This window comes from Tamandua tetradactyla, chromosome X, assembly GCF_023851605.1.
Source record: "Tamandua tetradactyla isolate mTamTet1 chromosome X, mTamTet1.pri, whole genome shotgun sequence".
NCBI classification, from domain to species: Eukaryota; Metazoa; Chordata; class Mammalia; order Pilosa; family Myrmecophagidae; genus Tamandua; species Tamandua tetradactyla.
In genome coordinates this window covers 97,079,355-97,095,723 of record NC_135353.1, presented here as the reverse complement: position 1 = coordinate 97,095,723, position 16,369 = coordinate 97,079,355, and the positions used below count along the sequence as shown (strand labels likewise).

The 16,369-nt window shown below is 37.0% G+C and overlaps 1 protein-coding gene across 2 annotated transcripts in view; it reads left to right on the top strand.

The window, feature by feature from the left end:
- The first annotated feature begins 1,338 nt into the window (after positions 1 to 1,338).
- The window catches only part of CHIC1 (cysteine rich hydrophobic domain 1), a 52,985-nt gene continuing 37,954 nt past the window's right edge, over positions 1,339 to 16,369 (top strand). The window contains exons 1-2 of one of the 2 annotated variants that reach the window (XM_077146573.1): positions 1,339 to 1,386; positions 1,593 to 1,913. In XM_077146573.1, coding sequence (XP_077002688.1) covers positions 1,639 to 1,913 — 275 coding nt within the window. In that variant the 5' untranslated portion in view covers positions 1,339 to 1,386; positions 1,593 to 1,638. Of the gene's footprint in view, positions 1,387 to 1,451; positions 1,914 to 16,369 lie in introns of those variants that run through there. The other variant, XM_077146572.1, reaches the window with a different exon arrangement.

The following is a 16,369-nucleotide window of genomic DNA, read 5'->3' as shown; positions in this document are numbered from 1 at the left end:
TCCTGAGTAGTGAAAAGGAGAAGCTACCATTTAATTATTAATCAGTGAAATATTTCCCTCTAACATTAACCCTGGGGACATGTGTAGATAATTTGTTTGGAAAATTTTTAATGTTGTCTATGGTTTTTTGTTTCTTGAGAGAGAACTGTTGCAGAATATTGAATTTGACCTTAAATCTAAGATCTTTCACCCTCTTAATTGGCAAGTGATAATTATTTCTTGACAACCAAGTAAAGTCAAGTTATACCACATGTGTCTTGCTAGAAGACTGTTGTGAAATATTTTAAGATTCCCATCTTTTATTGCAATATCTGACTAGTAGATAAAGCTCTCTATACCACAGAAAGCTAGGTTTTATTACGTATTGATAGTGTTACCACTTATTTTTAAAGTTCCTAAAAAATCAAGCTTTTAAATACAATGGGAATTTTTCACTTTAATAATCTAAACTCCTTGATAATGATGACGGACTGAACAGTGTATCTTATAGAAATAATTTATTCCTCCCTCTTACACCTTAAATATATTATTTATATTGCTATACTGCTAATGTAATATTCATCCTAAATTAAAATTTGGCTGTGTCTGTCTCAGCAGTCTCACCATCTAACTGAAATGCAGCTGTAGTGTAGTAGAGCACTGAATGTGGTATTAGCATACCGGGATTGCAGTATTTGTTCTGTTATTTAGCTGCTGTGTGACTTTGCTGTCTCAATGATTCCTGAATTACCACATGGATTTTTGCACTGCTGTCAAGTATGCAACATTTGGGGACATTGCTTGGAAATAAAAAATACATGATCTCTACAAAATAAATATAATATTTAAATAAGAAAATTTTGGACAAAAGTCACCATAAACCTGAATGAATTAAATTTCCTGAGACTCAGTTTTCTCTGCCATTTATTAGCTCCATGACCTTGGGCAAGTTACTTATTCTCTCTGCATCTAGGTTTCCCACCAATAAAACGAAGTCGCCACGGTACATACCTCACAAGGTTGTGGAGGATTAATGAGATGTACACATAGAGCACTTAGTACAGTGATTGCCATTTAGTAAATCCACCATAAATGTTATATGATAGAAGTAATAACAGAAAGTTTTCCTCTTGGTTAAATGTTAATAAAAATGCTTGCTCAGCCTCCCCGGATTGTGGCAAAGTTCTGATGCAAAAGTCTTTTAAATTGTAATGCCGAACATAAGTTAGATATTTAGGGAAAATCCTAATCTCACTTATAAAAAATGCTTCTCCTCGCCTGCCTGCACTAGGGTAATAATACCAACATTAATTAACAGGAAATGAAATCAGAAGCTACGTCCCCCGGATACAAGCACCAGAAGGTCAAAGAGCAGTATGAAGATCAGCACCCGCAGACCCGACCTCGGTAATTCCCTGGAGTCCACCTCTAACGCCCCCCTCCCCTTGGAGCCGCGCAAGCGTACACTGAATTCGCTGTTCTACGTTCCCTTGCCTACAACCCCCCTTCCCCCGGTCTCCCCCAATACGCAGGCGCGTCTCGGCAAATCCTGTCCCTAACCCCCTCCTCTTTCTCGTCTTTTTGTTCCCCCTACTCTTCCAACGACTAAGCAGGTTCTAACTCTCCCCTGGAGGGTGGCGGCGATCGCAAGGTCACGTGATGAGCATCCTGCTGCCCAACATGGCGGAGTTCGACACCATCTCGGAGCTGGAAGAGGAGGAGGAGGAAGAAGCTGCAACGTCGTTGTCTTCGTCGCTGTCGTCGTCGTCGGTTTCGGGGCCAGACGACGAAGATGAAGATGAGGAGGAGGAGGAGGAGGAAGAGGAGGAGGAAGAGGAGCGGGCGCCGCCCCCACCTCGGGTAGTCAGCGAGGAGCATCTGCGGCGATATGCCCCTGACCCTGTATTGGTTCGGGGCGCCGGCCACATCACTGTGTAAGCGAGAGGGGGCCATGGGGGTTGAAAAGGCTGAGATTTGGCGTCAGAGGAACGAGAAGGTGATTGAGTGGCCTGTGGAGTGGGGGAGGGTAGACTGAGGCTTACAGTTAGAAAAGCACACCTGGTCTAAATGAAGAATCCTAAGGGACAGGTGGAAAGGAAGCGAGGCGAATGTTAAGTGTGATTCACAACGCCAGGCAACAGTGCAGAGAGAGTGTAGGACAGGGAATTTAGGGGTTGGTAGCCAGTGGGGTTGAGTAAGGGTGAGTCTCCTTTCTTCTGTGTATTCCCGGCAAGAGAATAGTCTTTAAACTGGAGCATATACCAGTTAGTCTGTGCTGCTAAGATTGGTGTCTAGTGGAACACCGTGCTGTGACATGTGACAAGACTTAGGCTTGTATTCTTTAAAACAGAAAACATGATCTATTTTGTGAGTAATATGATAGTATATCCATCCATCCACATATTCATCCATCTATTCTTCCTATCTATTCCTTGTGTGAATGGATGCAGTAATCCTTTCTCTGTCTTGATCATTCCTCATTCTCACATTATTTACGTAGTAGAGCTTCACTTTGAGAGGCAGCTATGAGAAGCACAGTCGTGGACTCTTGGATACAAGTCCTGGCTTTGCTTCTTATTGGCTCTGTGACCTTATTCAGGCTACTTCTTCATCTGTAAAATGAAGGGGTTGGAGTAGATAGTTTCTAAGGCCTTTTAACACTGAAATAATTCTAAGATACTCAGGGGATTTTGTAGGCACAAATATCAAATATGCAGACACTTAATAAATATGGAAATTAGTCCTTCAGGAACTAAGGATGATTTCTTGAAAACTAATCCAGTGACTTTTCAAAAAATTCAAATCTTGAATCGCATTTGAGAAAATAAAAGGGGAAGGGACTTAATAACAGTAATTTCATAGGAAAAGAGAAAATTAAGGATTCTCTGAGCTTTAAAGGGTACGTCCTCATTTTTATGTGCTTGTACTTGGAAATTTGAGTATTGTTTCATACTCATCCTCTCAGTTATGCTATCTGTTACTGCATTTTCAAAATAGACCTTTTTTTCTATCAAGTCATGCTGCCTCTGGTTTTGATAATGGCCCACCTAGCCCCATTGACTTTCCATTGAATTCATATTATATGAAATTATAATATGCCCCACCTCCCCCCACCGTGTTAACTTTTAACATGTTGAGGATTTTTATTGTGATGTGCTTTTGGGATTTTACACGAAATGTATTAATGAAAATTTTGATATTGTGGAAAGGTTTAGGGAGATTTTTAGGCCTGCTCTTTGATTAGGTAATTTTAACAGTTTTTCTTGGTCCAAGAATTTTGCAGATAGCCTACAATGCTTAGATGCCAGCTTACTGTGCTGATTTACTTCCATTACTTTCTCTCATTAAGGAGGCAGTTTAATACTTGAACTAATTATGAAAGTAACAACTTCAGATTATTCCATGAGACGAAACAGAAAAGGTTTCTTATTACACTCCATAATTTTTATACTCTAGCACTTCACCCATCTGCTTCACTATTTTCTAAAATTGAGACAACAGAGGAGGAGAAGCAAGGAAACAGAATTTAAGTTCCCTGAAATTTAATTGTAGTTCCATTCTACTCTCTGTACAACAATAATGAAGTATTTAATAAGTATATTTTCTTCATTAAAGGAAGTACTGACATTTGCCATGCCCAGGCCCCTGTGATAGGTCCCTCTCAGCTAAAAAAAATCTGAAATTGGGAGTGAGAGTAGTGGTGCTGCTGGTAACTGTCAGTATTAATTTCCTTTGAAACCAAAACCTGAAAAGCACCAAAACAGTACTAGGACTGCTGACCAATGTATATAGTTTAGAACCTTATTTAGTTGTATTGTACACATTCTCTCACCTAGAAAGCTCACTTGATATGCTGTGTCTGAGATTTGAAAAAAAGATTAAATATTTAGAAGAAAGTTTACTGATCTGAGACAATGGTCTTCCTATGGTAAAATCTTCGTTAGTAAAATAAGATTCTTAGGAAATATTTAATCTTATCCTGTGGCATCAAAAATGTCAGCTTGCATTTAGTTTTTTTTTAGCATGGTAGTTAGAGTTGCCCTAAACTGTGTGCCCTCTCTGAAAGAAATATTTCTTATTCTCACCTAACAGTTAATTTCATTCTCTGTGCAATTTTCTATCCTATAGAGGTCTTTGTTTCTTTTCAAAGTTAAAAATTTGTATCCCATCATCTCAAATTCGCTGTATGTTAAGCTTGTTTTTCCCTCGCCATGCTACCTGTGCTTTTCAGTTGCCCCATTCTGACCCTGGTGCCACCATTCTAATCTCCCAGGGTAATATTTAATATTCTTGAGTCATTTTTAACTCTCCCTTCTCCTTGAATTGCCCCATGCCACTTTGTACCAGAGTTATGTCATCATGCCTTTTGAAAAGGCTCTTAGGTTTTTCGTTTTTTTCTGTTCCTACTGGCACTACTCTAGTTTGAATTGTTGCCATCCGCTTTAATTACTACAACCTCTCACCACTCCAGTCCATTCTGTGTGATTGTGCCAAAGTAATTTTCTTAAAATACAGTTTAATTCTGTCACTTTCCTGCTGAAAAACCTGCATTGGCTCTTAATTAGGCCTAAATCCTCTACCTTCTTCCTCCGACTTCAGAGCTCAAGGAGTCCTTCCACTTGTCCAAAGATCCTGCCTCCACTTACATTTTCTATACTTTTCTCTTCAAGCTTCCTTGCACCATTGGGCAGCCCCTTTCTCTCCAGTATTACCTCTCTCTACCTCTCTACAGGTACAGCCTGTAAACATGTTCACAGTCTCATTCTTTAAAAAGACTAAAACAAAAGCCCCTTGACACACATTCCCTTGTAACTACTATCTAACCTCTCTTCTTTCCTTCTCTTCTAATTTCTGAAGAGTAGCTATATTCACTATATCAACTTCATTTTTACCCCTCTGTAATCTGGATTCTGCCACATGACTACGGGGAGACTGGCTCATTGAGATCATCATAACCTTTTTGTTGCTAAATCAATGAGCATCTTACATCCTCTGTTTTTCTCAGCCTCTCTTGCTGTATTTCATACTATAATGACTCCCTCCTTCTTAGAGGCCTCTTCTCCAGCAGTGGCAAACATATAGGTAAGGAAAGTCATGGAAAATGGTATAGCATAATGAGCCATGGGGCCTAGTTGAACTGGAAGGTATATGTCTTTCCTCAGGATATTCACATTTTAATTAAAAAAACAAAAACAAAAACATTTTGCTTCCAAAAACAATCCCTGGAACTCTTGGCTACTTCATTCTCCTGGTTCTCCTAGTATTTCTCAGGTTATTCCTTTTCTGCCTTATTCATGGGCTCCCCTTCCTCTCGCTCCTTAAATAGCAGTGTTCTCCAGGAATTTTTTTCATCAGCCCACTACTTTTCTCATTCCCTACTCGCCCTGAATGATCTCCTCTTGCCTCTCATGGTTCCAACCCTGGATGTCTCCCAAATATGGATCTCTGTACCAGACTCGGTTCAGACTTTTATCTAACTGCCTGCTGGGCTTCTTTACCTCGTGGCCCACTGTCATATTAAATTCAACATGTTCCAGACAGCATGCATCCCCCCACATCCACACACATTCCCACCCCCACTCCTCAAAAAGAAAACCCTCACATTTCTGTATTCTGCATCTCAGTTGAATGTACCTCCACCTATTCCATTACCCATCATTGGTTCTTCCTTCCTACTAATTAATCGCTAAGCAGTTACCAAGTGTTAACAGTATATGACCTAAACATTTTTTTCTCTCCCTACCACCTCTTCCCTGATTCAGGCCCTTTTCAGTACCCTAACTACTCATCCTTCATTCATCCTTATTACCCTCACATCTGTTCTCCAGGCTGCTGCTAGACTGAGACACCAAAAAATACAGATCTAACCAAACCACTTCTCTTGTTTAAGACAATTATATGGTTTCCCCTTCACCTATAGGATAGAGTCTAAGTTCCATAATATAGCATAAAGAACCCTTCATATACTGGATCTTGCCTATCTATCAGCCTAATCTCCTGTTATTTCCCATACTGCTTGAGTTCCCCATTTATGACATGTTCTTTGCCTCTGCTCAAGTGGGAACCTCCATCTAGAATGCCAGTGTCTTCCCCTACACCAGCTCTTCATACGTCATCACCTCCTGTAAGTCCTCTCTGCCCCCACTAAATTGTAGGCTTCATTGGTATGAACAATGCCGTGTTCCTTCTGAATCCTCAGTGCTTAGCAGAATGCCTGGCATGAAATAGACAGTAAATGTGAGTTAAATGAATATTGGCTTACTTTGGTAACATTCAATATGCCCATTATAGTGTAAGCTGTATTACAGGTCTTCAATTAATACAAGTTGGTTGAATCACCATGCACAGTACTTGTTTCTGAGGACAGACATATACTGATACAATAATATCACTGGTCCCAGTGATAGGGGTTATGACATGGCCTTACCTCTGAAAGCTTTATTAAGCTAGTCCCTAAGTGTTAGAGTGCCCTTGTTTACTTGTATCATCTTAACACACTAATTACATATTTTAAAGAATTCAAATTGCACTTCCAGTTCTGACACAATGATCATAAAACGTTATTTGGGGATCTTTACCCACATTTTATAAAATGTAGCTAAATTAATTCCCATGAATTTGAGATGATAGAAGCAGAAATAGTGAAATGTCTCTTGGAAGTATAAAGTGTTTCACAAATACTATAGATATGAATGATAAACATAGTACCTATCACTTTTCTTCTTGTTTTCTTTAGGATAAATATTTAGATCCAATGTGTTGAAATACAAAGAATATTACATCTCATGAGATTTTTTTTCTTATTTATAGAGGGACCACATTCTTTGGAGTATTTAAAATATATGGATATTCACTCTTGATAGTACACCTGTATAGAAGTTAGCAGAGTTGGTAGGTTGCCAATTCTGAGGGATTTATAAAATTTACACATTGAAATGAATCTAAAAGAGCTGAAGTTGCTAGATATAGAATTGAAGAAGATGGCCAAATATGTCAAACAGTCTGCATTTCTGCAAATATTCAGAGAGTACTACACATATTGATACTTCTTAAATCAGAGAATGAATACCTTTTCTGTAAACAGTTATCTTTGAGAAATTTTAGTAATGTATTCTTGATTTGTGTTAATGTAAGGTAAATATTTTATAAGATTCTTAGGCTTTGAGAATGCTGTAGCTGCAGGAACTTGCCATTGTACAGCGTTGTAAAGTGTGAATATTTCCATATGAAAGATTAAAGAGATTTAACTAGAAGATTTTTTTAAATCCCTTTGAATTGTATGACATAGACTTGCCTTTTCCTTGCTATAGCAAATAGTTTAATGTGCATGCTTCAGAATCAGTGTTACTATAGGTGTGCAATTTCTTAGTAAAAAATTAAGTTCCTTGTTGGCAAAATTTTACTACACTTTGATCTATTAATATAGTTCCCTACCTTTCTTAAACAACCTGAGCATATGAACTTTGATTTCTACAAGTCTTTGAAAGCCATTTTTACAAAGATGAAAAACAGTGAGCAATGTGGAGAGAAAGAAAAGAGGGAAGAGCAACTAAGAGGAGTCATCCTTCACGTTAGTGTTCTCTACTCCAAAGAAATGTTAAATCGTTCCTTATTACTTGGGCATTGATGAAACTTACACTTGACACAAAAAATATAACCATAAAGTGTTTTGGCTTAAAACATATCATTCAAACATATTGCATTCTATAGCATTTTCCTAGAAGCTATTAAATGAAATGCTATTCCTCAGGTTGTCTGAGTTTAGCATTCTTTTTATCTGCTGAGTCTCTAAAGGAGAAAGTTAAGGAAATAAATATCTGGTAAGCAAGAAGAGCATTGCTGCAGCCTATTAGTCAAAATTATGTGACAGTATTGGACCTAATTTGCCTTTCTTCATACTTTTTTTAAATGCAATTTTATTGAGCTATAGTCACATACCATATAATCATCCAAAGTGTATAGTCAGTGGTTCACAGTATCATCATGTAGTTGTGTATTCATCATCACAATCAATTTTTGAACATTTTCATTACTCCAGAAACAATAAAAATAAGAATAAAACTGAAAATAAAAGTAACACCCAAAATTTCCCATACTCTCTATCCCCCCATAATTTATTATTTTTTATCTTTATTTTTAAATTTTTTTTATTCATCTGTTGATACACTGGATAAAGGGAGCGTCCATGATAAGTTTTTCACAATCACATGGTCATTCCATAAAAGCTATATAGTTATGCAATCATCTTCAAAAATCAAGGCTACTGGATTGCAGTTCAGTGTTTTCAGGTATTTCCCTCTAGCTGCTCTAATACACCAAAAACTGGAAAGGGATATCTTTATAATGTGTAAGAATAACCTCCAGAATTATCTTTTGACTCTACTTGAAATCTCTCAGCCATTGAAACTTTATTTCATTTCATTTCTTTTCTCCCTTTTGGTCAAGAACACTTTCTCAATGCCACAATGCCAGGGCCAGGCCCATCCCTGGGAGTCAGGTCCCACATTGCCAGGGAGTTTCACACCCCTAGGAGTCATGTCCCATGTAGGGCAGGGGACAGTGAGTTTACCTGTGGAGTTGGCTAAGAGAGAGAGGCCACATCTGAGCAACAAAAGTGATTCTCTGGAGGTGACTCTTAGGCAAAATTGTAAGTAGTCTTAGCTTCTCCTTTGCAGGAATAAATTTCATTAGGGCCAACCCCAAGATTGAGGGCTTGGCCTGTTACGTTGGTAGTCCCCAATGCTTGCATGAAAATCATGTTTTCCAGAGCTGGGAAAGTTTAATATTTCCACATTTTTCCCCAGTCCCTCAAGGGAACTTTTCAAATACTTTTTTATCTTCTGCCTAGATTATTGTGGGATGTATCAGAGCATCATCTGACCTGTACAGATCAATAAGATCTCACTCCCTATTTAAGGTTGCATGTAGTTATGGTGTTCAAATAAACTGACCATATAAGTTAAATTAAATATTGTGCTACAGAGAATAAAAATTTTGCATCATAAATTTTGCACCAAATAGTCATATTTTCCTTTGGTCTCATATAGAAGTTGAAGTTTTAAAATACAGTCAATATCAATATCATACTTTACCGTTTAGTTTGACTTACCTTAGTCCTAACAAGATCTGCTATATTCATCTCTCTAATAGAAGTCTGATCTCTTTTTCAACTTTTCTACTAGTTACTATATGGGGATAATGCTGATTTTCATGATTGTAGAACTCTAACTCTGGGTCTCAGGTGTCACACAGATACCTGAAGTTCCAGGGAATGACCAGGTTATTCACAAAGAGCTCAGCATCTCAGAATTTAGAAATAGCAGTTACAACCCAAGAATAAATGTTACTGCTGTAAGAGCTTACAATCTAGGAACCTTTACAATAAGCCTTCTCTGGATAACCTATGCTCTTGAATTCAATTCACAGCATTTGCACATTAAAATTAGTCCATATTAGTGAGACATTATAACATCTGTCTTTTCATTTCTCCTTATTTCACTCATCACACTGTCCTCAAGGTTCATTCACCTAGTTTTATGCCTCAAACTTCATTCTTTCTTGCAGCCGCTCAATATTCCATTGTATGTATATGTCATGATCAGGTTCATGTGTCAACTTGGCCTGCTGGCGTTGCCCATTTGTCTGGTTGGGCAAGTGCTGTCCTGTCTGTTGCTATGAGGACATTTCATGGACTTAAGTCATGATTTACGTCAACTGTATCCACAGCTGATTGCATTTGTAATCAGCTAAGGGGAATGCCATCTGCAACAAGTGGCACTTAATCTAATCATTGGAAGGCTTTCAAGGAGAATTCAGAAGAGATAGCCTTCTTCCTACTTCAGTTGGCTGAGCCTCTCCTGTGGAGTTCATTGCAAACCTTCATCGGAGTTACCAGCTTGTGGCCTGCCCTACAGACCTTGGACTCTACATTCCCATGATTACGTGAGACTCTTCTATAAATTTTGTATCTCTGAATATTTCCTGCTGATTCTGTTTCTCTCAAGAACCCTAGCTAATACAGTATACACCACAGTTCACTCTTCTGTTCATCAGTCGATGTACCCTTAGGCCACCTCCATCCATTGCAAATCATGAATAATGCCACCATAAATACCAGAGTCCAAATGGCCATTTGTGTCCCTGCTTTCATTTCTTCCAAGTATATCACTAGTAATGGAGTTGCAGGATCATATGGCAACCCTATACATAGCCTCCTGTGGAACCACCACACTGCTCTCCGGAGTTTCTGTATCATTCTATTTCCCTACCAACAATGAATAGGTACATCTCTCTCTACATTGTCTCCAGTGCTTGTATCTTTCTGTTTATTTTTTAAATAATTTTATTCACAAACCATACACTCCATCCTAAATAACAGTCCAATGGTTCCTGGTATAATCACAAAGTTATGCATTCACTACCATGATCTATACAAGGACTTTCCATTTCTTCTGCAGAGAAAGAAGAAGAGGAAAAAAATGAAGAATAAAAAGTAAAATAAAATTTTAAAAAAGTAGAAACAGCAACAACACCAAGAATACCATATCCTTCCCTTATATCTGCCTCTTATTGACATTTAGCTTTCGTATATTGTCTTTGTTACAATTAATGAAAGTGTTAATGTTACTGTTATCTGTGTAAACTAGTTTGCCTTGATTGTTTTTTTCCATATACCATCCCATTTTCAGCACCTTGCACTGTTGACATTAATTTGTTCTCTCTCAGGTAAAACCATTCTTATAGTTGTACATTTACTCACCATCTAAATTATACAGTCCCAGTTTTTATCCTCTCTCTTTCCTTCTGGTGTCGTACACGCCCCTATCCTTCTACTTTCTACTGTACTCACACTCAGCTTTGTTCATTAAATTTACGGTATTGTGCTACCATCACACAGTATTGTGCTATCCATTTCTGAATCTTTATATTCAGTCCTGTTGAACATTATGTTCTCCTTCAGCATCAAATGCCCAATCTCTACTCACTATCTCCTAATAACCTGTGTTCTCAATTTATCTCTCAAAGTTCACTGATTAATGTTAGTTCTTATTAGTGAGAATATACAATATTTATCCTTTTGTTTCTGGCTAATTCCCTCAACATAATGTCCTTAAATTTCGTCCACATTGTTGCATGCATCATGACTTTATTTTGATGTATTGTATCTCATTTTTTTCTCTCTTTTTACCCTTACTGATAGTCTTCATTTCTACACTCTTCTCCAAATCCCTCTCTCCTATCTTTTCCTATCTGCCTGTAGTGCACTCTTTAGTATTTCTTGTAGAGCAGGTCTCTTCTTCACAAATTCTCTCAGTGTCTGTCTGAAAATATTTGAAACACTCCCTCATTTTTAAAGGGCAGCTTCTATATATAGAATCCTTGATTGGGAGTTTTTCTCTTTCAATATCTGAAATATACCGTACTACTGCTTTCTCACTTCCATGGTTTCTGCTGAGAAGTCTTCACATAGTCTTATTCAGCTTCCCTTGTATGTGGTAGATCACTTTTCTCTTGCTGCTTTCAGAATTCTCTTTGACTTTGACACTTTACAGTCTGATTAGTAAGTGTCTTGAAGTAGGTTCATTTGGATCTTTTCTGTTTGCAGTATGCTGCATTTCTTAGATCTGTAATTCTATGTCTTTCATAAAAGATGGATAATTTTCAGTGATAGTTTTTTCCATTGTTCTTTCTGCTCCTTTGCCCTTCTCTTCTCCTTGTGGGACACGCATAACATGTATATTTGTGTATTTTCATGTTGTCATTCAGTTCCCTGAGACCCTGCTCATATTTTTCCATTCTTCCCTGTATCTGCTTTTTTGTGTGTAGGAATTTAGATCTTCTGCCTCAAGTTTGCTAATCCTTTCTTCTACCTTTTCAAGTCCCACGTGTGCTGTGTGTGAGACCCAGTATGGGGAGGGTAGAGCACTGTCTGCTCTGATGTAGAGATTTCCTACCTGATATTTCTCTCTTTCTTCAATTTGACACCTGTAGGACCCTTCTCCAGTCTATATCTTCCTCCAGAGTGCTAAAAAAATTCAGAATTATCTTTTTTTGTTGAATCCTTGGTAAGAGATTTTCAGCAGCTGTTTGATGATGTCACTTTCTTCTTCATACCGTTTTTTTTCTTCATGCCATTTTAAGTGTATTTGGACCATAGAACAGTATTTTTTAAGCAATGGCACTTTGCTTACCATTTATAATGTGCTTTTTACATTAGAAAGGGAAATCCATTTTTATATTGTAGAAGAAAATTACAGCACTGAATATAGCAGGTATTTCTTGAGAACTTGAGCATTGGGCTAAATACCGTAAAGAATTCAGTGAAAACAAAGTATGGGCCTTGCCTTACAAAGCTAATGTGAAGTTTGCCTTGAAGATATTGCTAAGGGCAGCAAAGAATGAGAGACAATATTTTATTAACTGTTGAATTGTATAAAATGGATTAGAAGTAACTGTGAGTATTCACAGAAAGGGGGGCATCCATGAAGACTTGAACATTCAAGGCATCACAGAAGGGGTTGGAACTTGAATTGAGCCTTGAAGGCTGTATAGGATTTAAATTAGGGAGAGGGTGCAAGAGGAACCACATGAGCAAAATCAAGAAGAACATGGCAGTGGCAGTAAAAATGAAGGACTCATGCGAATGATTTCCAAAGAAGTAATAACAGTATTTAGAGAACTTTTGGATATAGGGAAGATGCAAAAATGATACCAGTTTCTAGGTTAAAGTGATTAATGGTGCCATTGACAGGGATGAGAACTTTGACAAGGAGAAACTTTTACCAGGAAAAGGTAACATTTAATTTTAGGCATGTTTCACTTACAGTGGTATTTTGCAACAAGATAGCCAAATGGAATTCTTTAGTATACAATAAGAGATGAGGGACTAGAGCATGTTTGAAAATATAGAACTAGAGATGTAGATTTGATCTTCATCAGCATAGAAATGATTGTCAAGCTATAAAGATAGATAAATTATTATTGTTCCCTTCCAAACATAAGCAAATAAGTAAAAGCTAAATTTGGAGAAGAAGCAAAAGAATTAGGGAGAGTAGAATGGAAGAATGGAAGAGAGATAGGAAGGGAATGATCAACAGTGTCACAAGCTACACGCAAAGTGAAGGAGAAAAGAACATTGAATTTGGCAGTAAATAAACGTGAACTTTAGGAGATTCTTTTCAGTGAAGTAACAGCATCAAAATCAGATTTTAAGACTGTACAATGCAAGCAATGAACCATATTGTAAACAATGGATTATAGTTAATGGTACAATTATAAAAATGTTCTTTCATGAATTGTAATAGATGTGCCACAGTAATGTAAGGTGCTACTAATAGGGTGCTATATGGGAACTCTGTATTTGATGCATGATTTTTCTGTAAACCTACAACTTCTCTAATAAAAAATAATGATAAAATCAAATTTCAATAGATTAAGAAAGAAGGAGGCACAAATGAAACCAGAAGGAAAGATAGACTATTGATTTGAACAGTGAATAAAAAAGTATTTGCAAAGTCCCCTTAGGGGAGCAACAAGAAAGGGGGAAAATTCAACTTCCCCATTTGGAGAATTCCTGATATTCTCCAGGCAGTGGGACAACCAAATCAACAGGCCGAGCCCTCAATCTTGGGGTTTGTTCATATGAAACTTATCCCCACAAAGGATAGGCTAAGCCTACTTAAAATTAGACCTAAGAGTCATCCCCAGAGAATCTGTTTTGTTGCTCAGATGTCGCCTGTCTCTCTCTCAGCCAACACGGCAAGCAAACTCACCGCCCTCCCCCTCTCTACGTGGGACATGACTCCTAGGGGTGTAAACCTCTCTGGTAACGTGGGACAGATATCCTAGAGTGAGCTGGAACTCAGCATCAAGGAATTGAGACAACGTTCTTGACTGAAAGGGGGAAGAGAAAAATGAGACAAAGTGTCAGTGGCTGAGAGATTTCAGAATCGAGAGGTTATCCTGGAGGTTATTCTTACACATTTTATAGATACCCCTTTTTAATTTAAGGTGTATTAGAGAGGGTAGATGGAAGTGCCTGAAACTGTAGAGCTGTGTTCCAGTAGCCATGTTTCTTGAAGATGAATGTATAATGGTACAGATTTCGCAATGGGACTATGTGAGTGTGAAAACCTTGTGTCTGATGCTCCTTTTAGCTACGATATTGACAGATGAGTAAAAAAATATGGATTAAAAATAAATAATAGGGGGAGCAAATGTTAAAATAAATTGAGTAGATTGAAATACTAGTGAACAATGAAAGGGAGTGTAAGGGGCATAGAAAAAAAATGGGAACGAAGGTTAAAATACATTGAGTAGATGGAAATACTAATGGTCAATGAGAAGGGAGGGTAGGGGGTATGGTATGTATGAGTTTTTTTCTTTTTATCTCTTTTTCTGGAGTGATACAAATGTTCTAAAAAATGATCAAGGTGATGAATATACTACTATGTGATGATATTGTGAGCCATTGATTGTATACCATGCACGGAACATTTGTGTGTTAAGGATATTCATGTTTATATTTTATTTTGGTTGATAATAAAAAAGATTTAAGAAAATGGGCCAATGAAAGTTCATTTGTCTGGTGATAAGTGCAAAGAGAGAATAGGAAAGCTAAGAATTTTTTTTAATAATAAAAATATTCCATACATTTTGAAGGATACTTCTCTCTGTGTCCTATGTATTTGATACCTATAGAGGCATGGCAGCTGGAAAAAGCTATAATGGCAGCAGTCTCTAAAGAGATAGTAGCACGTTATTGACATTGTATCTAAAAAGCATTTAGACAAGGTATGGAAATAGAGCTGCACTTTAAAATGCATTGTTTCTACTTTCTATAGCTGAGACCTACATCTCTTTTTCCTGTTACCCAATAAGAGTTTACTCTTTATGAAATAATAAATTAAATTACATCTTTTTGACTAACTATATGTTTACTACTAGAGTGTCAGTTTCTCAAACAATGGATGAAAGTTCTCATAAAAATTCTTGCACAGGGTGTACTGTCTTGTTTTAAATTTGGCTATGCTCCTATGTCTATGTATAGATTTAAAGGCAGTGTATATTTGCCTATTATGTTCTCATTGCAGGTACAAATACCTGAAGAACAGAAGTAATGAAGTACTTTAATGGATTCAAGGTTTTTTTATAATTGTTTCTTAATTTTCTCAACTGTTTTTAAAACAACTTGTTTTAAAATACATTTTAAACATAAAAGGTATAATATAGTTATGCACAGATATGTATCTTGCTTCTAGCTGCTAGGTATAAAGACTCTGTGCTTATGATTGACTTGTGTTCTTGAAAATAAGTTTTAAGTATAAATGATACAAGAAGAGTATGATATTCCCACATAGAGTTTTAATAGGACATTAAATTCCTAACTAAGGACCTGATGTCCATGTTTCTTTAAAGTGACCCTAAGATCTGAGTGCTGTAAATCAGTTGAGTAAAGTGGTATAAACTTGTTATTCAACAAACATTTAAAATGCCTACTAGATCCATTATACTACTGGGCTTAATGGAAGATGGCAAAATAAATAAGCTACAGTCTCTACTCTCAGTTGGTTAATCTAATACAAAAAGGACTTTGGGAATAGCATTTTAATATTAGTTCTCCCTACTTAGTAGATATATGACTTGGGGCAAGTCTTTAAGTTAATTATTTGTTCTCAGTGTCATCTTCCTTATTTGTAAAATGGAGATGACAATATCTTTCTTGTAGGGTTATAAAATTTAAAAGTAATGTATTTAAAGTGACTGTCACAGCACCTGGCCCATAGTGACTATGTAGTTAATAGTAACTCATTGCCAACCTCATGAAGAGTTCTCAGTAAATGTCTTTGTCTTTTTGTTTTTGCTTACAACCTATAATCCACCAACATAAAATTGTAGTAACTATGAATTGATATCACTATAAGAAGCGATTTTTGTTATCCTTACTGAAATCAAGCCAGTATATGAAGGCTTGTAAAATCCATTTTGACTTCGTAGTACAGATTTCAGTGAATGTACCTGAAGAGAGTCAGGACATGAACACCAGTAATAAGGATCAACTTTATTGATCCTTGAGTATCTGAATAGTAACAGGTGACAAGTTGTCAAACTCTGTACTTCCAAAGGCTAAATTACTGGGGTGTGGAAGGGTAACTTTATTAGGAAAATTTTCATACATACACGAAAGCAGAAGAATAGTATAAGGCACTCCCATATACTATCATCTAGCTCCAATAGTTACCACCTGAAGTGGGTTTTAACATTTCAGTCAAAAATTATAGTGTTTCCAGCTCTATATCAATATTTTTCCACTTTAATATTTTTAATCCCATATTAGTTAGAATTCAAATTTAACATCTGCTCCTTGTTAAGCTTCTTTTGCTATTAATTG